Source organism: Hoplias malabaricus, chromosome 1, assembly GCF_029633855.1.
Source record: "Hoplias malabaricus isolate fHopMal1 chromosome 1, fHopMal1.hap1, whole genome shotgun sequence".
Classification (NCBI taxonomy): domain Eukaryota; kingdom Metazoa; phylum Chordata; class Actinopteri; order Characiformes; family Erythrinidae; genus Hoplias; species Hoplias malabaricus.
This window is the reverse complement of record NC_089800.1, coordinates 47,972,482-47,994,694: the sequence shown is the minus strand read 5'-3', so window position 1 is coordinate 47,994,694 and position 22,213 is coordinate 47,972,482. Positions and strand designations below refer to the sequence as shown.

The 22,213-nt window shown below is 44.0% G+C and overlaps 2 protein-coding genes across 2 annotated transcripts; both read right to left on the bottom strand.

The window, feature by feature from the left end:
- Nucleotides 1-5,503: 5,503 nt before the first annotated feature.
- Nucleotides 5,504-6,460, bottom strand: LOC136665161 (olfactory receptor 52K1-like). Its single transcript, XM_066642753.1, has one exon. It carries the CDS (start codon nt 6,458-6,460, stop codon nt 5,504-5,506), a length of 957 nt encoding a protein of 318 aa, XP_066498850.1.
- A 13,973-nt stretch (nt 6,461-20,433) lies between these two features.
- Nucleotides 20,434-21,390, bottom strand: LOC136666328 (olfactory receptor 52K1-like). The gene has a single exon (XM_066644439.1). The coding sequence runs from the start codon at nt 21,388-21,390 to the stop codon at nt 20,434-20,436; it is 957 nt and encodes a 318-aa protein (XP_066500536.1).
- Between the last annotated feature and the right edge of the window lie 823 nt (nt 21,391-22,213).

Below are 22,213 nucleotides of genomic sequence, written 5' to 3'. Positions count from 1 at the left end.
GAGCCCAACTATATCTAGCCAGTACCTCTTGTGGACAAAACTGCCCTGCGTGTTTGTTGATGCAAATAATTGGAACAGAAGAGGTTAACACAGAGTTTGAGTGAACAATCCATCCATCCCTCCATTATCTGTAACCGCTTATCCAATTTAGGGTCGCTGGGGGTCCAGAGCCTACCTGGAATCATTGGGCGCAAGGCAGAGTGAACAATCAAAACAGTTTATTATACAGAATTCTGGGAAGAACAGTACAGCATGCTTCTTCCCCCTTAGCTGGCCTGTTCTCCGCCTAAGTGACCTCTGACTCCCTGTATTATAATAATGGTAGTCCTTCCCCCTAGGTATATGCTTCATCCTGATTGGCTCCCAGATAAGTCAGTTGTTGCTAGGGTATTGCTAAGGCTTTCCAATGACCTAGTGACCTCTCTGCTAGAAGACCCTGTTGTTTACTGCTGAGTTCAAGCAGTTAATCACACATCCCCTTCACACACACCTTTTCCTGTTGCCCTGTTGCGCAGATCATAAAGTTAATACTGTTTCTTAAAAATAATAAAAGTATCAAGTTAGCTGAAAAATATAATGATTACTGAATCGTTTTCCCACAATTCCCCCTTTTGACCTGTCCTAATGACAGGTCAACATTACACATATACTGTGTGAATCAGTGGTGATAGTGGGGCATTTACACCACTCCCTTTTTAAGGGAGAGGCAACCTCAGTCCTACACACCACTTCTTTTCTAAATGGTTTGATTGCCCTATATGTGTATGTGTATATGTGTAAAGTCTTCTGTCTTCTTATGGCGAGCAGGTCTGCGCTGGGAGCAAGGGTAGACTGCCCTTGTTGTGCTCCTGCCTCAGGGGATTATTTTGCCCATATGTTGGTTGAGGCTACCTGATCTGCCTCTTCTGAAGTATTATTTTCCTTGTTTGATATTGGGTGCCGGTGCAGCTCTGCACTGTGTGAGGTGGTACCATTGTGAAACTTTACCCCTCAGCCGGACTGTGCAACTGGTTCTCTCCGTCGCCTTTGTTTTTGTTTGTTTCTGTTTCAGAAACATCCAAATAGAATGGTCTTGTATAATCTGGTCTAACAAGGTCAGCCGCATGTGATAGAGCCTGTTTCAAGGAGATGAACACCTGTTCTGTGGCAGTAATCCATGTCAATTTCCCAGTCAAATTTCTCATACCTAATTCTTTTACCATGTCTCTGAGAGGTTGTGTTTTTCCCGCGTAGTCAGGAATATATTGCCTACTATATCCCGCTAGCCCTAAGAAGGATAACATATCTTTGACTGTCAGTGGTTGTGGATGCGACAAAATAGATGACCTATGTGTAGCTGATATACCTGTCGATCCTTGTGTGACAATCCGGCCTAGAAAAGTAACTCTGGATCTACAACACTGTAATTTTGACCTAGAGACCTTATACCCAGCGGCTGCCAAACATTCAAGGACCGCACGGGTGGCTGTTACACAGGTCTCTGTGGTGTCTGCGGCAATCAGTAAATCATCTACGTATTGGATAAGAATAGAACCCGTAGGTAACTGGCAATTCTCGAGACTTCTTCTTAAAGCCTGATTGAAAAGTCCCGGGGGATAACGCAAACCCCTGTGGAAGTCTAGTATACCTGTACTGCTGGCCCCTGTGCGTGAAAGCACATATGTCTCTGCAGGCCGGGTCTAAGGGTACACAAAAAAATGCATTTGCCAGATCAATGCATGTGAACCATTTCATATCTGGGCTTAAATCCGAAAGTGCCGTGTATGGATTGGGGACAGGAATAGTCTGTGTAGCTAATGCTGAATTTATTGCTCTGAGATCATGCGTCATCCTATACTGACCCGGTTCCTTTTTAGGAACCGGTAATATGGGAGTGTTCCATTGGGAACAGCATGGTTCCAGCACACCTGCAGTCACCAGTGCTTTTACTGCCTTATCTAATGATGATATGGCTTCTGGCTTATGTCTATACTGTGGAATCCATATGGGATCAGGTGTTGACATTTGAAACACAACTGGTGTCTGTTTAACATGTCCTACGTCATCTGATCCTGCTGACCACAGTGTGTTAGGTAGATTACTCAGAACCTTTCCCGTGTCGGGGTGATCAACATCTTCCCTCCCGTGGTATCTAGCTAAGATGTAATGAGTCAATGTAACGGTGTCAGAGCAGCAGCCCTTAATATGATAAATTTGACTAGACGGCGAGTAGATCACGTTAGGCAGTTGAGTCTGAACCCAGTCCGTAGTCTCCGCAGCTCTCTTAATCATGGGGCCCAATTGCTTAGCTGTATATTTGGGGTGTAATGCTAATGAGATGTGCGGTACAGATGTCTCAGACATTTTAAACCACTTATACTGATCGGGTGTGAGTGTAACCAGTGATGCCGCCCCCTCAGGCCCCACATAAATACCACTGGACTCAATGGTCCATTCAGTATTCATTAGTTCTGATTCAAACAAGTCAAAGTGACGGTCAGTGACAGCATGGGTTCTGCCAGTGCCATACTGTCTTGATGGTCCTCTGGGCATCGTCACTGTCCCCCCCCCCAGGGCTCCAGACTGTACTGACCTACTGGAGCTGCCTCTGGGTTGGGAGCCTGATAGTAGGCTTGTGGCTGGTGTAACTGTGAAGGATGTTGTTGGGGATGTAACTGGTTCTGCCTGTATCAGTCCCTGGCCCAGTGATCAATTGCTCCACACTTGAAACATCCTTGTGGCCTGGAAGGCCCACTGTGACCACGCCCCCTCCCTCGTCCATGCCCCCTGGATCTAAAAGGTTGAGGAGCATACTGCATTGGACCATAATTATACTGAGGTGTGGGCCATTGCTGGGGTGGCATGTATGGCATGGGTGTCTGTCCCGGAACCGCTGGAGCTGGAAGTGGTGGTGAACGATTTGGAACTAATACTGGGGCTGATGCTTGTAGCTGTGTAAGAGACATTATTGTTTCCGACTTAATTTTAGGCTCCTTAAGCTCCCTCATATTTAAATTAGCGTTCTTACTGATCTCGTCCAGTTGGGCTTTTAACAGCTCCAATTCCATTTTATCCTTTTCTTTCCCCTTGCTATCTACTCTATCGTTGTGCTTGTTCATATGAAACAAAATATGTCTCAACCAGTCCTCATGAGGCTTATCTGGTCCCATATCTGGATTGTCTTCTACCTTGTCCTTAATAGGAGTAGGTAGACCCTTAAGAATTGCAGTCCTAAACCACACCTGTTGACCCCGAGCTGGGTGAGTGCCAGTAGTCATAGTCCAGTGCTCAACCACCTGACTCAAATGTTCTGCCAGGTTAGTTTTCTCATCCCAGGGATAACTAGGGACAGTGGTTGCCGCTCTGACTGGCCACATACGCCTCATGATATCTGCTAGGTTCTGTGAGTATGCTGCAAATGGAGTATTATCTGCTTGCCTATATGTGTTTGCCTGTCTCTCCAATTCAGCCACCTCCATACCTGTTGATAATGTTCCTGAAATCTCCCAGAGCTAAGGTAATTCCCACCGTTAATTTATTTAATTTAGTTAGCCAAAGTCCAGCTCCCCCAGAGAGGGGAGGTAATTGATCAGCAATAATCTGAGCATCTGTTACAGTGAATGGAACATATTTTCTATCCCCTGAGGTGGTCTCTAAAAGAGGCATCACAAGTGCAGGGCCCCTATCAGTAGCCCCTGTACGTGACCTAGTGCTCATGTACTGTTGTGGACCCTGTTGTTCCATTATACTTAGCTGTTCTGTCAGGGGGTGTATCTCCTCAGCTATCATTTGCAGAAGCTCTCTCCTAGTTATACCACTTTCCCTTCGTTCACGTCTAATCTGCGGAGATAGTGCTCTATCTGGACAGAAATGAAGCCTCAATCAATCCACCCTCATTAGCAGTATCTACCTCTTCCTTAATTACCTGCCCTGTAAATGCAGCCTTAATTCTAACGCCTTGTCCCTCAGTCAAGTCAATCAAGTCCATGTCACATGGATTCCTTATTTTTGATCAGCTTATGACCAGGATCAGGTCTTTTATCAGGCACTAGAGGATTCACTCAGGAATGAGTGCCAATCCAATAAGCAACACAGCACGGTCCAGTGAACAACACGGCGAAGACCATTAATCAGCGTGGAGCAGACTAGTGAGCAGTGCAGAGAGGGCCGATGAATAGCGCACCATAACCCTTTGATTTATTAGAATTTCCTCACCATTCTTGACTGAAATGGCTAGGTTAAATACTGTGACATATGTAAATAGGGCTCTCAACATAGTTGAAAATATTTGGAAGTAGTACTTAAAAGAGAAACACACAAACAATAAAGAAATATGCCACTCATTTATGCCAGATGACAATGATATTTTACTCTGTTAAAATAAAAATGTAAATGCAGTACTAAGCAATATTTAAAAATAGTAAATGCAATGATACATTTACAATGATTATTATTATTATTATTATTATTATTATTATTATTATTGAAGGGAAACATCATTGTTTTGTCACACCATTTCCAAAATTGTATGTAAACATTACTCAACAACCCCCACCCCAAGTCCCAGACTCCCAATGAAATTAGTTCTGTGCCAAGCAATAAGCTGTAGGACAGAGACAGACTGCAAAGAGTTTTGATGAAAAATACTTTCATCCCCTTAATGATGCATTATAATACGACATCATTTATATTTATTCATATATGGGAATCTGAAATCTAATGTTTTTTGCATGCATACATTATAGACTTATGACTTACTCACTGTAAAGCAAGTGAGGAGCCATTTGAATTTCAGCCAGTAACAGGCACATTGTGTGACATCCTGTACACACTGGAAAAGTGACAAAGTAGTATTCATAGATCTCAGAGGGCATTTTCAAATACCTCTATATTCAGTTAGATAAATCAGTTTATGTGTGGACAGGAAGCCAAAATGCTGATAAAAAGCAATTCATGTATTAAAAACTCTGAAAAACTGATCTGAATAACATTAAAATGAGCAAACATGCAGGAGAAACCACTAGCCTTCATGTGAATTATTTCAATATACTAGAGATACTACTTTATAAACTAAACCATTCTTGTAAATTTGTATGTTTGTGTGTGTGTGTGTGTGTGTGTGTGTGTGTGTGTGTGTGTGTGTGTGTGTGTGTTTGTGTATGATCAAACGCTTCTAGTGAAAATCACAGCCTCTTGCTCCAGCTTACTCATCATCCTGAACTTCTGGAGTAATAGCAACAAGACCTGTAAAAGCAACCTCAAAATAGTTTTCAGGTTTCACAGAGCTATAGGCTAATGGTTTTAATGCCAAATTGTAAAAAAAGCTTACCTTTGTGATTCTAACAAGAACTATATAATATATATATAAAATGTATTACAGAATACCAGGACAAGTCATCTTACGAGTACAGTCTAAAGTAAATTACACAAATATTGGTTGCTGCCTTTTATTCTAAACACATTGTTTACACATAATTACTCAACATCTTAGTACATATGATATGCTACAGACTACCACACTGATTCATTCTGGGTTTACACGATTAAAAATCTTTAAAAACTGTTGTCTTATTTCCTTTGTTCTCACACCATAAATGATTGGATTGAAACAGCTTGGGAAAAGTGTATACATTGTGCTTATAAAAATACGGTTGTTGGGAGAAATATTATTTTTAATTCTGTACGACAAAAAAGCTGTCAGAGCAAACACCAATGAAAACGTGATGACGATGATGTGTGTTACACAAGTGTTAATAGCTTTCATGCTGGACTTCCCAGATTTCATGACAGAAGCAAATATTATTACATAAGATACAGCAATGAAAACAAAATCTGCAGTAGCTATTAGAAGAGCAGTTGTAAGTCCGAGTACATTATTAATAGACGTATCTCCACAGGCCAACTGAACCAGCCCCATGTGTTCACAGAAACAGTGATCTATCTCATTTTTCTTACAAAAATGCAGTTTTCCCACCAAAGACACCATTGTGATATTTAAAAGCCCGTTTCTAATAACTGACACAATAACAAACTTCAGAAAGTTGGATATCTGCATGTTTTTGTGATAAGAAAGTGGTCTACATATAGCAAAGAAGCGATCCAGAGCCATCCATAAAAGTACAGTAGACTGATACGCACCAACATATTGAATACCAAAAACTTGTATTAAGCAGCTCACAAGTGAAATCTGATTCCAGTCAAATAAAAAGCTTAGCAGCATATTCGGTACAAAAAACATTGGCATAAGCAGATCCACAACAGCCATGAGACTAATTAACACAAACATTGGGGAGTGTAGAACTCTTAGAGAAATAATTAAACATATTAGAGTGGTGTTTGAAATGGTAGACAACAAAAACATAAGAAAGTATGGAATGAAAAGAAAGCGCCTCCATTCTCCCAAAGTGTAGAAACCAGTCAGTTTGAAACTTGTGAAAGAAATATTTTCTGCAGGAAGATCTTGAAAAATGCTCAACACCATTGTACAGTCAGATTTTGTGTTCCAAAAACAAATAAAAGCTTGCTACTCATGATTAAAAAAAATCAATGTTTTCTATTGCTACCACTTTTTAGGATTTACACATGAAAACATGTTACTACAGGACATTTATATAATTTAGTTCAATATGAATTATTTATATGTCAATTGATATTAGTTCTTCTAGTCCTTACATATCATCATACGGATAATCAAATATGTATACTGTACTCTGCACTGTACAAGTGCAAAGAAGACAAATAATGGTCTGCTCTTTAAAACATTATTCTATAAAATATTATCTTTCAACTGCTGATGTTAGCTTGACATTTATTTCTCCTTCTATATAGAGACAGGTCTGTTCTCATAGGTCTGTGCAGTATTCCTACAGGATTTTGAGGTTGCACAGAAGAGCCCTGTTAATCTCCATTCTTTCTATATTAATCCTCTACAAACTTGCAGTGGTCTATCAAATATGACATGTCCTCCAAAAAAGTATTTAAGCATGTGCTGAAAAGTTTTAAATATCGGTTTAAGATTTGGAAAATTGTTCTTTTTATAATGCACCAAATGATTTTCAGTGGGTAATTCTGAAATTTCGTTTATAATATCTGTGCATCATTACAATTGTTTATTTAGCTATTGGCAAGGATCTCTCTGGTTAAAAACTAGTTTAGTCTGATTATTATTCTCTGAAACTAGAGATACAACAAAAAACAACCAGCTCACAAAGCAATACATGTTGTGTAGTGTGCATTTTGAAAGTCATTGAGTGCCCAGTTGGCATTAGTCTCAGGTTCATGGTCTTTTACATTTGCAGTTTGAACTTTCATTTATTCATTCATTGACTGTAACCGCTTATCCAATTCAGGGTCACAGTGGGTCCGGAGCCTATCCGAAATCACTGGGCGCAAAACAGGAACACACCCTGGAGGGGGCGCTAGTCCTTTGCAGGGCGACACACACTCATACCTATAAATGTTATTGAGTCGCCAATCCACCTACCAACGTTTGTTGTTGGGCCATGGGTGGAAGCCAGAGCACCTGGAGGAAACCCATGCAGACACAGAAAGAACACACCAAACTCCTCACAGACAGTCACCCAGAGCGAGACTTGAACCCACAATCCTGGAGCTGTGTGACAGCGACACTACTTGTTGTGATGCTGTGCCACCCCAGTTTGAAGCTATGAAGTTTAAATAAAGATTTCCAATTCACTCTTTGTTGAAAGTGCACAAAAAGGGGCTGTATTCCTGAAACTCATATTTAGGGACAACCCTTCTGCACAAGGGGTGTGATCTTATATCTGATATTTCCCTAATTTGTATATATTAGCAACATATTTTTCTTCATAAACCCATGTCAAAATTTCCCAAAATTTATTTTGCTACACGTCAATCAGTTAATCATTTAGTGGAATGTACATTGAATCAAATACTGGTTCCAGCAAACCATCAAACTGATCATGATTTCTCTTGGTGTGGGTTTGAGGTAGACCTTCACGCAAGGCTAGGCAAGTTTGACAGCCCCAATTCTAATGAAGTTGGGACGTTGTGTAAAACGTAAATAAAACAGAATACGATGATTTGCAAATCATTTTCAACCTATATTCAACCTATATCTCCTATCCCCGAGATGGCGGCGAACCCAGCCGCTCCTGTCCCTGAGATGGCGGCGAACCCGGCCGCTCCTGTCCCCGAAATGTCGGCTTCCTCGGCCGCTCCTGTCCCCGAGAAGGCGGCTTCCTCGGCCGCTCCTGTCCACAAGAAAGCGGCTTCCTCGGCCGCTGATGTCCCCGAGAAGGCGGCTTCCTCCGCCGCTCCTGTCCCCGAGAAGGCGGCTTCCTCGGCCGCTCCTGCTCCTGAGAAGGCGGCGTCCACCGCCGCTCCTGAGAAGGCGGCGTCCACCGCCGCTCTTGAGAAGGCGGCGTCCACCGCCGCTCCTGCTCCTGAGAAGGCGGCGTCCACTGCCGCTTCTGTTCCTGTGATGGCGGCGACCCCCGCTGCTTCTGCTCCTGTGATTGCGGCGGCCACCGCCGCTTCTGCACCTGTGACTGTGGCCCTGGCCTCTTCAGGTTGTGTCCATAGGCCAGCCCCAAGAACTTTGGTGCCGATCCCCAGAACTGTACCCAGGCTGGTACCTCAGGCTTCCCCACAGACTCTTGCCAGTCCTGGGTACCCTTCTGTTATTTTGGTTCCCCTGTCTGTTCCTGTCCTGGTTCCTGTCTCTATCCATGTCCCTGTACCTGTGTCTGCCTTTGTCTCTGTTCCTGTCCCTGTCACTGTGTTGGTATCTGTCCCCGTAAATGTCCTAGTCCCAGTCCCCCTGCCAAGTCATGTCCAGTCCCCATTTCAGTCCATTGTCTCCTTCCATCCAGTCACAGCCTCAGTCCCGTCATCTGTCCAGTCCCAGTTCCCTGTTTTGTCACCTGTACAGTCCCAGTACTTAGCCTCAGTCCCGTCACCAGTCTTGTCCCAGTTTTCTACACCCATCCAGTCTCTGTCCACATCCAGTGTCCAGTCAAATGTTCTGTCACATGTCCCTGTCCAGTCTTCTTTTACTGGTCCTATCTTGTCTCCCTTGTCTACACCTGTTCAGTCTCAGCTCCCGTCCAGTGTTTCAATCTAATTTCCAGCACCCTGTCTTGTCCTCTGTCCAGTCATGTGTGCCTACTCCTGCCCTGTCTCTGGTTTTGTCCTCTGTCTTGTCCCGAGCCCTGTCTCCTGTTTCTAGTCCTGTCCAGTGTCCGTTTCAGTCTAGTCTCTTGTCTAGTTCCTTGCTCCTCTCCTGCACCAGCTCCCCGGGAGTTGCGTGTTTTGGAGGGGGCATCTGTCACGTCGTGTTTGTTTTCCTAGCCATGTGCTCATTTACCACATGGCTCTGTTTATTCTTCCTGTCTCCGCCCTCTCGTCTCCTTTGTAGTCCTGCCCTCTCGTTATTGTCCCCAGGTGTTCCTTTTTCAGTGCTCTGTGTATATATAGTCCCTTTGTTTCAGTGTTATCTTGTCGGTTCTTGTGTGTGTAGATGTTTCTTTGTCTGTTGTCTTACACATTACCACCAGTTCACAGTTATGTTCCTGTTCTAATGATGTTCGACTGAGTTCTAGTTTGTTTTCTTGCCTCCCTGCTCTTGTTTGTTTTCTGTTTGTGTTTGCCTTGGTTTTGTTTAAATAAACCTTCCTTGTGTGTACGTCCCCCTCCTCACCCTCCTTCAACTGTGACAGCTTGTAAATGACTGAGCCCTTCCAGCATGCTCCCTTTATGCCCAATTATGACACTCACATGTTTCCAATTAACCGGTTCACTTGTGGAATGTTCCAAACAGGTGTTTTTTGAACATTCCTCAACCTTCCCAGTCTTTTGTTTCCTCTGTCCTGACTCTTTTGGGACGTGTTGCGGGCTTCAAATTTAAAATGAGTGAATATTTGCAAAAAAACAATACAATTTTTCAGTTTGAACATTAAATAGGTTGAAAAGGATTTGCAAATCATCATATTCTGATTTTTATTTATGTTTTACACAATGTCCAAACCTCAGTGGAATTGGGGTTGTATTATAGAGCATCATTCATACACAATGACAACTTAAAATGCTTTTCAGAAACAAAAGGACAAGGTACTGGGCAGAAACAAGAGTCTTTGCTGGCCAAAGCTATTTAGTGAGAAGTGGCAGGAGAATCCATGTGCCAATTGTGGGGGTGGGGATGCTGACATGGTGCCAGCAGTGAGGCCACAAGACATGTTTTGTAGGCTCAAGGGCAAAGTCATAGCTATTGCAGAAACAAAACTGGGTTGGCCAGCCTTGATAGTTGTCATGCCTCTGTAAAAGTAAAACGATGTTACAGGGTGCAGCGGGTTAAGCAGCCAAGTGTCCCAAATATTCATCTTGACAACCGGTTCATCTGTGCGCCTGTGAGGCTCTAAGTAAAGTGCTTCATATGGTGAAACTAGATGCTGTGTGTTGATGAGTGGCTTGGACACAGGCCAGAAGCTAACCAGTCTGGCCATGGAAGTTAATATGTGGGTTATTTCAGTAGGCGTGCAAGCTCTATTTGTTTTTATATTGACAGTAAAATGTAAGGACTCTGCTGCTGAGGCTTCCAAACCCAGTCTTCAAGGTTTTTTCCATCCTCGCTTGAGGTGTCAGGTGTGTATTTAACAGCCATCCATTCCATCCATCCATTATCCACCGCTTATCCGGGTCCGGGTTGCGGGGGAAGCAGTTGGAGCAACGAAACCCAGACCTCCCTCTCCCCAGCCACCACCTCCAGCTCCTCCGGGGGTATACCGAGGCGTTCCCAGGCCAGTCAAGACATGTAGTCTCTCCATCGTGTTCTTGGTCTGCTCCGGGGCCTCCTCCCCGTTGGACATGCCCGGAACACCTCACCAAGAAGGCGTCCAGGAGGCATCCGGACCAGATGTCCGAACCACCTCAACTGGCTCCTCTCAACGTGGAGGAGCAGTGGCTCCACTCCGAGTCTCTCCCGGATGTCCGAGCTCCTAACCCTGTCTCTAAGGTAGAGTCCAGACACCCTGCAGAGAAAACTCATTTCAGCTGCTTGTACCCGCGATCTCGTTCTTTCGGTCACTACCCAAAGCTCGTGAGCATAGGTGAGGGTTGGGACGTAGATTGAACGGTAAATCGAGAGCTTTGCTTTTCTGTTCAGCTCTCTCTTCACCACAACGGACCGGTACAGAGCCCGCAGTACTGCTGATGCTGCACCGATCCACCTGTCAATCTCACGCTCCATCTTTCCCTCACTCGTGAACAAGACCCCGAGGTATTTAAACTCCTCCACTTGAGGCAGGATCTCACTTCCAACCTGGAGAGAGCACTCCACCCTTTTTCCGACTGAGTACCATGGACTCGGACTTGGAGGTGCTGATCCTCATCCCTACCGCTTCACACTCGGCTGCAAACTGGTCCAGCAAGAGCTGGAGGTCTCGGCTCGATGAAGCCAACAAGACCACATCATCTGCAAAAAGCAAACATGGAATCCTGAGACCACCAAACCGGACACCCTCCGCCACTTGGCTACGCCGAGAAATTCTGTCCATAAAAATTATGAACAGAACCGGTGACAACGGGCTGCCCTGACAGAGTCCAACTCCGACTGGAAACCAGTCAGATTTACTGCCAGCCATATGAACCAGACTCCTGCTCTCTTTGTACAGGGACTGGATAGCTCGTAGTAAAGAGCCCAGTACCCCATACTCCCTGAGCACCCCCCACAGAATACCCCAAGGGACACGGTCGACTGCCTTCTCCAGATCCACAAAACACATGTAAACTGGTTGAGCAAACTCCCATGCACCCTCCAGGATCCTAGCGAGTGTAAAGAGCTGGTCCTGTGTTCCACGACCGGGGCGGAATCCGCATTGTTCCTCCTGGATCCAAGGTTCAACTATCAGTCGGACTCTCTTCTCCAGTACCACCGCATAGATCTTACCGGGGAGGCTGAGGAGTGTGATCCCCCTATAGTAGGAACCACCACTCCAGTCCGCAAGTCCAGAGGCACTGCCCCCAATGTCCACACGATGTTGCAAAGACGTGTCAGCCAGGACAGCCCCACAACATTCAGAGCCTTGAGGAACCTGGGGCGAACCTCATTCACCCCCGGGGCCCTACCGCCAAGGAGTTTCCCTACCACCTCGGCCACCCCCGGGGTCCCCAAGCTCTGCTTCCTCTGCGGAAGACATGCTGGTGGGATTGAGAAGATCCTCGAAGTATTGCTTCCACTACCTGATGACGTCCCCAGTCGAGGTCAACAGTTCCCCACCCCCACCATATACAGTGTTGGTGGAAAACTGCTTTCCCCTCCTGAGTCGCCTGATGGTTTGCCAGAAACTTCTCGGAGCCGACGAAAGTCGTTTTCCATGTTCTCACCGAACTCCTCCCACACCTGAGTTTTTTGCCTCAGCGACAGCCGAAGCCGCAAGCCGCTTGGCTCCTCGGTACCTTTCGGCTGCCTTCGGAATCCCCTGAGCCAACGAGGCTTGAAAGGACTCTTTCTTCAGCTTGACAGCCCCCCTCACCCGGGGTGTCCACCTCCGGGTGCGGGGATTGCCACCCCAACAGGCACAGACAACCTTGCAGCCACAGCTCCGTTCAGCCGCCTCAACAATGGAGGTCCGGAACATGGCCATCTGATCCAACTCACCACAAGGTGGTGATCAGTTGACAGCTCAGCGCATCTCTTCACCCGAGTGTCCAGAACATATGGCCACAGGTCAGATGATACGACTATAAAGTCGATCATCGAAATGCGGCCTAGGGTATCCTGATGCCAGGTGTACTTGTGGACACCCTTATGCTCGAACATGGTGTTCGTAATGGACAAGCTATGACAGGCACAGAAATCCAATAACTGAACACCACTCGGGTTCAGATCAGCGGGGCCGTTCCTCCCAATCACGCCCCTCCAGGTCTCACTGTCATTACCCACGTGAGCGTTGAAGTCCCCCAGCAGAACAATGGAGTCCCCAGAATGAGTGTTCTCCAGCACCCCCTCTAGGGTCTCCAAGAAGGCATGGTACTCTGAACTGCTGTTCGGTGCATAAGCACAAACAACAGTCAGAGCCCTTTCCCCAACCCGAAGGCATAGGGAAATTACCCTCTCGTCCACTGGGGTAAACCCCAATGTACAGGTGCTAAGCTGGGGGGCTATGAGTAAGCCCACTCCTGCCTTACGCCTCTCACCCTGGGCAACTCCAGAGTGAAAGAGCATCCAGCCCCTCTCAAGGAGATTGGTTCCAGAGCCCATACTGTGTGTCGAGGTGAGCCCAACTATATCTAGCCAGTACCTCTTGTGGACAAAACTGCCCTGCATGTTTGTTGATGCAAATAATTGGAACAGAAGAGGTTAACACAGAGTTTGAGTGAACAATCCATCCATCCCTCCATTATCTGTAACCGCTTATCCAATTTAGGGTCGCGAGGGGTCCAGAGCCTACCTGGAATCATTGGGCGCAAGGCGGAGTGAACAATCAAAACAGTTTATTATACAGAATTCTGGGAAGAACAGTACAGCATGCTTCTTCCCCCTTAGCTGGCCTGTTCTCCGCCTAAGTGACCTCTGACTCCCTGTATTATAATAATGGTAGTCCTTCCCCCTAGGTATATGCTTCATCCTGATTGGCTCCCAGATAAGTCAGTTGTTGCTAGGGTATTGCTAAGGCTTTCCAATGACCTAGTGACCTCTCTGCTAGAAGACCCTGTTGTTTACTGCTGAGTTCAAGCAGTTAATCACACCCCCCCTTCACACCCACCTTTTCCTGTTGCCCTGATGCGCAGATCATAAAGTTAATACTGTTTCTTAAAAATAATAAAAATATCAAGCTAGCTGAAAAATATGATGATTACTGAATCATTTTCCCACAATTCCCCCTTTTGACCTATCCTAATGACAGGTCAACATTACACATATACTGTGTGAATCAGTGGTGATAGAGGGCATTTACACCACTCCCTTTTTAAGGGAGAGGCAACCTCAGTCCTACACACCACTTCTTTTCTAAATGGTTTGATTGCCCTATATGTGTATGTGTAAATGTGTAAAGTCTTCTGTCTTCTTATGGCGAGCAGGTCTGTGCTGAGAGCAAGGGTAGACTGCCCTTGTTGTGCTCCTGCCTCAGGGGATTATTTTGCCCCTATGTTGGTTGAGGCTACCTGATCTGCCTCTTCTGAAGTATTATTTTCCTTCAGTGAATGTTTGATATTGGGTGCCGGTGCAGCTCTGCACTGTGTGAGGTGTTACCATTGTGAAACTTTACCCCTCAGCCGGACTGTGCAACTGGTTCTCTCCGTCGCCTTTGTTTTTGTTTGTTTCTGTTTCAGAAACATCCAAATAAAATGGTCTCTTATAATCTGGTCTAACAAGGTCAGCCGCATGTGATAGAGCCTGTTTCAAGGAGATGAACACCTGTTCTGTGGCAGTAATCCATGTCAATTTCCCAGTCAAATTTCTCATACCTAATTCTTTTACCATGTCTCTGAGAGGTTGTGTTTTTCCCGCGTAGTCAGGAATATATTGCCTACTATATCCCGCTAGCCCTAAGAAGGATAACATATCTTTGACTGTCAGTGGTTGTGGATGCGACAAAATAGATGACCTATGTGTAGCTGATATACCTGTCGATCCTTGTGTGACAATCCGGCCTAGAAAAGTAACTCTGGATCTACAACACTGTAATTTTGACCTAGAGACCTTATACCCAGCGGCTGCCAAACATTCAAGGACCGCACGGGTGGCTGTTAAACAGGTCTCTGTGGTGTCTGCGGCAATCAGTAAATCATCTACGTATTGGATAAGAATAGAACCCGTAGGTAACTGGCAATTCTCGAGACTTCTTCTTAAAGCCTGATTGAAAAGTCCCGGGGGATAACGCAAACCCCTGTGGAAGTCTAGTATACCTGTACTGCTGGCCCCTGTGCGTGAAAGCACATTTGTCTCTGCAGGCCGGGTCTAAGGGTACACAAAAAAATGCATTTGCCAGATCAATGCATGTGAACCATTTCATATCTGGGCTTAAATCCGAAAGTGCCGTGTATGGATTGGGGACAGGAATAGTCTGTGTAGCTAATGCTGAATTTATTGCTCTGAGATCATGCGTCATCCTATACTGACCCGGTTCCTTTTTAGGAACCGGTAATATGGGAGTGTTCCATTGGGAACAGCATGGTTCCAGCACACCTGCAGTCACCAGTGCTTTTACTGTCTTATCTAATGATGATATGGCTTCTGGCTTATGTCTATACTGTGGAATCCATATGGGATCAGGTGTTGACATTTGAAACACAACTGGTGTCTGTTTAACATGTCCTACGTCATCTGATCCTGCTGACCACAGTGTGTTAGGTAGATTACTCAGAATCTTTCCCGTGTCGGGGTGATCAACATCTTCCCTCCCGTGGTATCTAGCTAAGATGTAATGAGTCAATGTAACGGTGTCAGAGCAGCAGCCCTTAATATGATAAATTTGACTAGACGGCGAGTAGATCACGTTAGGCAGTTGAGTCTGAACCCAGTCCGTAGTCTCCGCAGCTCTCTTAATCATGGGGCCCAATTGCTTAGCTGTATATTTGGGGTGTAATGCTAATGAGATGTGCGGTACAGATGTCTCAGACATTTTAAACCACTTATACTGATCGGGTGTGAGTGTAACCAGTGATGCCGCCCCCTCAGGCCCCACATAAATACCACTGGACTCAATGGTCCATTCAGTATTCATTAGTTCTAATTCAAACAAGTCAAAGTGACGGTCAGTGACAGCATGGGTTCTGCCAGTGCCATACTGTCTTGATGGTCCTCTGGGCATCGTCACTGTCCCCCCCCAGGGCTCCAGACTGTACTGACCTACTGGAGCTGCCTCTGGGTTGGGAGCCTGATAGTAGGCTTGTGGCTGGTGTAACTGTGAAGGATGTTGTTGGGGATGTAACTGGTTCTGCCTGTATCAGTCCCTGGCCCAGTGATCAATTGCTCCACACTTGAAACATCCTTGTGGCCTGGAAGGCCCACTGTGACCACGCCCCCTCCCTCGTCCACGCCCCCTGGATCTAAAAGGTTGAGGAGCATACTGCATTGGACCATAATTATACTGAGGTGTGGGCCATTGCTGGGGTGGCATGTATGGCATGGGTGTCTGTCCCGGAACCGCTGGAGCTGGAAGTGGTGGTGAAGGATTTGGAACTAATACTGGGGCTGATGCTTGTAGCTGTGTAAGAGACATTATTGTTTCCGACTTAATTTTAGGCTCCTTAAGCTCCTTCATATTTAAATTAGTGTTCTTACGGATCTCGTCCAGTTGGGCTTTTAACAGCTCCAATTCCATTTTATCCTTTTCTTTCCCCTTGCTATCTACTCTATCTTTGTGCTTGTTCATATGAAACAAAATATGTCTCAACCAGTCCTCATGAGGCTTATCTGGTCCCATATCTGGATTGTCTTCTACCTTGTCCTTAATAGGAGTAGGTAGACCCTTAAGAATTGCAGTCCTAAACCACACCTGTTGACCCCGAGCTGGGTGAGTGCCAGTAGTCATAGTCCAGTGCTCAACCGCCTCACTCAAATGTTCTGCCAGGTTAGTTTTCTCATCCCAGGGATAACTAGGGACAGTGGTTGCCGCTCTGACTGGCCACATACGCCTCATGATATCTGCTAGGTGCTGTGAGTATGCTGCAAATGGAGTATTATCTGCCTGCCTATATGTGTTTGCCTGTCTCTCCAATTCAGCCACCTCCATACCTGTTGATAATGTTCCTGAAATCTCCCAGAGCTAAGGTAATTCCCACCGTTAATTTATTTACGTCTAATCTGCGGAGAGAGTGCTCTATCTGGACAGAAATGAAGCCTCAATCAATCCACCCTCATTAGCAGTATCTACCTCTTCCTTAATTACCTGCCCTGTAAATGCAGCCTTAATTCTAACGCCTTGTCCCTCAGTCAAGTCAATCAAGTCCATGTCACATGGATTCCTTATTCTTTGATCAGCATATGAAGTGTTCTTAGTCAGGGGTGGGTGATGGTCACATGTGTCCGTGGCCCGAGAGCTGGGAGGGTCTTGTGACCCATTTTCCCTCACCATTCTATTATGGAATGGATTATTCCCTGATGAGGGTGATTGACATTGATCCCCAGTAGGAGCGCTTCGCCTTAGTGTTTCCAGGTCATCCTGTGGATATATAGAACGTGATGTGGAATGCTGATATGGTGTGTTCATGGATTCCAGATTAATTGTTCCTGTCTTAATACTGATCATGGGCATCATATTACCGACTGGTATGGGAGACATAGGTGGGGGCAATGTGTTCAAATAACTCACATTGGAGAATACGGTTTCCTTTACTGCAGTCCCAGACATGGGCCCCAGTCCCTGACTCGGGGTTTAGGGAAGGCCACTCCCAAGGAGACCCAGTCTCCTAGTCTTTAATCTGAGTGCTCGTCAGCGGCTCAGAGGGGTCGACCACCACCCAGCCAAAACACAATTAGTACACACAGATTCACTCGAAACTCACTTTTCCTTTGGGACTCCAACCCAAAGACCTTGGTCCCTGACCATGAGGCTTTCTTACTCTGGGACTCTAACCCAAAGACCTTGGTCCCTGACCATCAGGCTTTCTAACTCTGGGACTCTAACCCAAAGACCTTGGTCCCTGACCATCAGGCTTTCTAACACTGTTTTATATTGTTCACACCTACTTCCCGCCTAAGAGGGATTACCTACCATACCCCAGCATTCATCCCTTTTTAACTATATTCAATTTGCAGATTTTATTTAAATAGGCTTCTGCTTACCTTTTGAGGAGGCGCCTGAATGAATGCTAAAGTATTTCAGTCCCTCTGATACCTTCTCAGCTCCTTTGCATCACGTCGGGGTCACCAAATTGTGGACAAAACTGTCCTGCGTGTTTGTTGATGCAAATAATTGGAACAGAAGAGGTTAACACAGAGTTTGAGTGAACAATCAAAACAGTTTATTATACAGAATTCTGGGAAGAACAGTACAGCATGCTTCTTCCCCCTTAGCTGGCCTGTTCTCCGCCTAAGTGACCTCTGACTCCCTGTATTATAATAATGGTAGTCCTTCCCCCTAGGTATATGCTTCATCCTGATTGGCTCCCAGATAAGTCAGTCGTTGCTAGGGTGTTGCTAAGGCTTTCCAATGACCTAGTGACCTCTCTGCTAGAAGACCCTGTTGTTTACTGCTGAGTTCAAGCAGTTAATCACACACCCCCTTCACACACACCTTTTCCTGTTGCCCTGTTGCGCAGATCATATAATAAAAAAAGAAAATATAATGATTACTGAATCATTTTCCCACACTCTCAACCTCGCGCACCAGCTCAGGCTCTTTTCCCACCAGAGAGGTTACGTTCCATTTTCCAAAGCCAGTTTCAGTAACCAAGGATCAGAACGCCAGGGCCCCCGACCCTGACCGCCACACGATCCACAATGCACCAGACCCGGATTACTACCTCTCCCACAGGTGGTGGGCCCATGGGAGAGTGGACCCATGTAACTCCTTCGGGCTTAACCCGGCCAGACCCCATGAGTGAAAGTCCGGCCACCAGGCGCTCGCCAAGGAGCCCCTCCCCCAGGCCTGGCTCCAGGGTGAGGCCCCAGTAACCCTACTCCGAGCAAGTGAGGCTGTGTCCGTGATCTTGTCTTTTTCATCCTTGTCTTTATGGATCACTCTTTGTCTGGCCCAGCACCTAGGACCAATTTGCCCCCAACAACATAGCTCCTAGGCTCACGCAGGCACACAAACTCCTCCACCACGTTAAGATGGTGATCCAAGGAGGAGTTTTTTTTTTATTTATTTAACAGCCATGGAGATCATTTCAACTTCAGCATCTGCTGGCAGTGCAAGACATCCAGTGTTTCAATCAGGGGTTTCACTTGTTCACCTTTCAAGCAACTTATGACCAGGATCAAGTCTTTTATCAGGCACTAGAGGATTCACTCAGGAATGAGTGCCAATCCAATAAGCAACGCAGCACGGTCCAGTGAACAACACGGCGAGGACCAATAATCAGCATGGAGCAGACTAGTGAGCAGTGCAGAGAGGGCCGATGAATAGCGCACCATAACCCTTTGATTTATTAGAATTTCCTCACCATTCTTGACTGAAATGGCTAGGTTAAATACTGTGACATATGTAAATAGGGCTCTCAACATAGTTGAAAATATTTGGAAGTAGTACTTAAAAGAGAAACACACAAACAATAAAGAAATATGCCACTCATTCATGCCAGATGACAATGATATTTTACTCTGTTAAAATAAAAATGTAAATGCAGTACTAAGCAATATTTAAAAATAGTAAATGCAATGATACACCTCATTTGAATCTGCATCTTCAACATAGACCATACATTTCCCAAGGGTTAGTGTTACTTTATGTTTATTATTATTATTATTATTATTATTGAAGTGAAACATCATCGTTTTGTCACACCATTTCCAAAATTGTATGTAAACATTACTCAACAACCCCACCCCAAGTCCCAGACTCCCAATGAAATTAGTTCTGTGCCAAGCAATAAGCTGTAGGACAGAGACAGACTTCAAAGAGTTTTGATGAAAAATACTTTCATCCCCTTAATGATGCATTATAATACGACATCATTTATATTTATTCATATATGGGAATCTGAAATCTAATGTTTTTTGCATGCATACATTATAGACTTATGACTTACTCACTGTAAAGCGAGTGAGGAGCCATTTGAATTTCAGCCAGTAACAGGCACATTGTGTGACATCCTGTACACACTGGAAAAGTGACAAAGTAGTATTCATAGATCTCAGAGGGCATTTTCAAATACCTCTATATTCAGCTAGATTAAACAGTTTATGTGTGGACAGGAAGCCAAAATGCTGATAAAAAGCAATTCATGTATTAAAAACTCTGAAAAACTGATCTGAATAACATTAAAATGAGCAAACATGCAGGAGAAACCACTAGCCTTCATGTGAATTATTTCAATATATTAGAGATACTACTTTATAAACTGAACCATTCTTGTAAATTTGTATGTTTGTGTGTGTGTGTGTGTGTGTGTGTGTGTGTGTGTGTGTGTCTTGTGTGTGTGTGTGTGTGTGTGTTTGTGTGTGATCAAACGCTTCTAGTGAAAATCACAGTCTCTTGCTCCAGCTTACTCATCATCCTGAACTTCTGGAGTAATAGCAACAAGACCTGTAAAATCAACCACAAAATAGTTTTCAGGTTTCACAGAGCTATAGACTAATGGTTTTAATGCCAAATTGTAAAAAAGGCTTACCTTTGTGATTCTAACAAGAACTATATAATATATATATAAAATGTATGACAGAATACCAGGACAAGTCATCTTACGAGTACAGTCTAAAGTAAATTACACAAATATTGGTTGCTGCCTTTTATTGTAAACACATTGTTTACACATAATTACTCAACATCTTAGTATATATGATATGCTACAGACTACCACACTGATTCATTCTGGGTTTACACGATTAAAAATCTTTAAAAACTGTTGTCTTATTTCCTTTGTTCTCACACCATAAATGATTGGATTGAAACAGCTTGGGAAAAGTGTATACATTGTGCTTATAAAAATACGGCTGTTGGGAGAAATATTATTTGTAATTCTGTACGACAAATAAGCTGTCAGAGCAAACACCAATGAAAACGTGAAGACGATGATGTGTGTTACACAAGTGTTAATAGCTTTCATGCTGGACTTCCCAGATTTCATGACAGAAGCAAATATTATTACATAAGATACAGCAATGAAAACAAAATCTGCACTAGGTATTAGAATAGCAGCTGTAAGTCCGAGTAAATTATTAACAGACGTATCTCCACAGGCCAGCTGAACCAGCCCCATGTGTTCACAGAAACAGTGATTTATCTCATTTTTCATACAAAAACGCAGTTTTCCCGCCAAAGACACAATTGCGATATTTAAAAGCCCGTTTCTAATAACTGGCACTATAACAAACTTCAGAAAGTTGAATATCTGCATGTTTTTGTGATATGAAAGTGGTCTACATATAGCAAAGAAGCGATCCAGAGCCATCCATAAAAGTACAGTAGACTGATATGCACCAACATATTGAATACAAAAAACTTGTATTAAGCAGCTCACAAGTGATATCTGATTCCAGTCAAATAAAAAGCTGAGTAGCATATTTGGTACAAACATTACTGGAATAAGTAGATCCACAACAGCCATGAGACCAATTAACACAAACATCGGGGAGTGTAGAACTCTTTGAGAAATAATTAAACATATTAGAATGGTGTTTGAGATGGTAGACAACAAAAACATAAGAAAGTATGGAATGAAAAGAAAGCGCCTCCATTCTCCCAAAGTGTAGAAACCAGTCAGTTTGAAACTTGTGAAAGAAATATTTTCTGCAGGAAGATCTTGAAGAATGCTCAACACCATTGTACAGTCAGATTTTGTGTTCCAAAAACAAATAAAAGCTTGCTACTCATGATTAAAAAAGCAATGTTTTCTATTGCTACCACTTTATAGGATTTACACATGAAAACATGTTACTACAGGACATTTATATAATTTAGTTCAATATGAATTATTTATATGTCAATTGATATTAGTTCTTCTAGTCCTTACATATCATCATAAAGATAATCAAATATGTATACTGTACTCTGCATTGTACAAGTGCAAAGAAGACAAATAATGGTCTGCTCTTTAAAACATTATTCTATAAAATATTATCTTTCAACTGCTGATGTTAGCTTGACATTTATTTCTCCTTCTATATAGAGACAGGTCTGTTCTCATAGGTCTGTGCAGTATTCCTACAGGATTTTGAGGTTGCACAGAAGAGACCTGTTAATCTCCATTCTTTCTATATTAATCCTCTACAAACTTGCAGTGGTCTATCAAATATGACATGTCCTCCAAAAAAGTATTTAAGCATGAGCTGAAAAGTTTTAAATATCGGTTTAAGATTTGGAAAATTTTTCTTTTTATAATGCACCAACGATTTTCAGTGGGTAATTCTGAAATTTCGTTTATAATATCTGTGCATCATTACAATTGTTTATTTAGCTATTGGCAAGGATCTCTCTGGTTAAAAACTAGTTTAGTTTGATTATTATTCTCTGAAACTAGAGATACAACAAAAAACAACCAGCTCACAAAACAATACATGTTGTGTAGTGTGCATTTTGAAAGTCATTGAGTGCCGAGTTGGCATTAGTCTCAGGTTTATGGTCTTTTACATTTGCAGTTTGAACTT

What these genes read in the sequence shown, in the direction of transcription:
- LOC136665161 (XM_066642753.1), bottom strand. Translation starts at nt 6,460, where the DNA reads ATGGTGTTGAGCATTTTTCAAGATCTTCCTGCAGAAAATATTTCTTTC.
- LOC136666328 (XM_066644439.1), bottom strand. Translation starts at nt 21,390, where the DNA reads ATGGTGTTGAGCATTCTTCAAGATCTTCCTGCAGAAAATATTTCTTTC.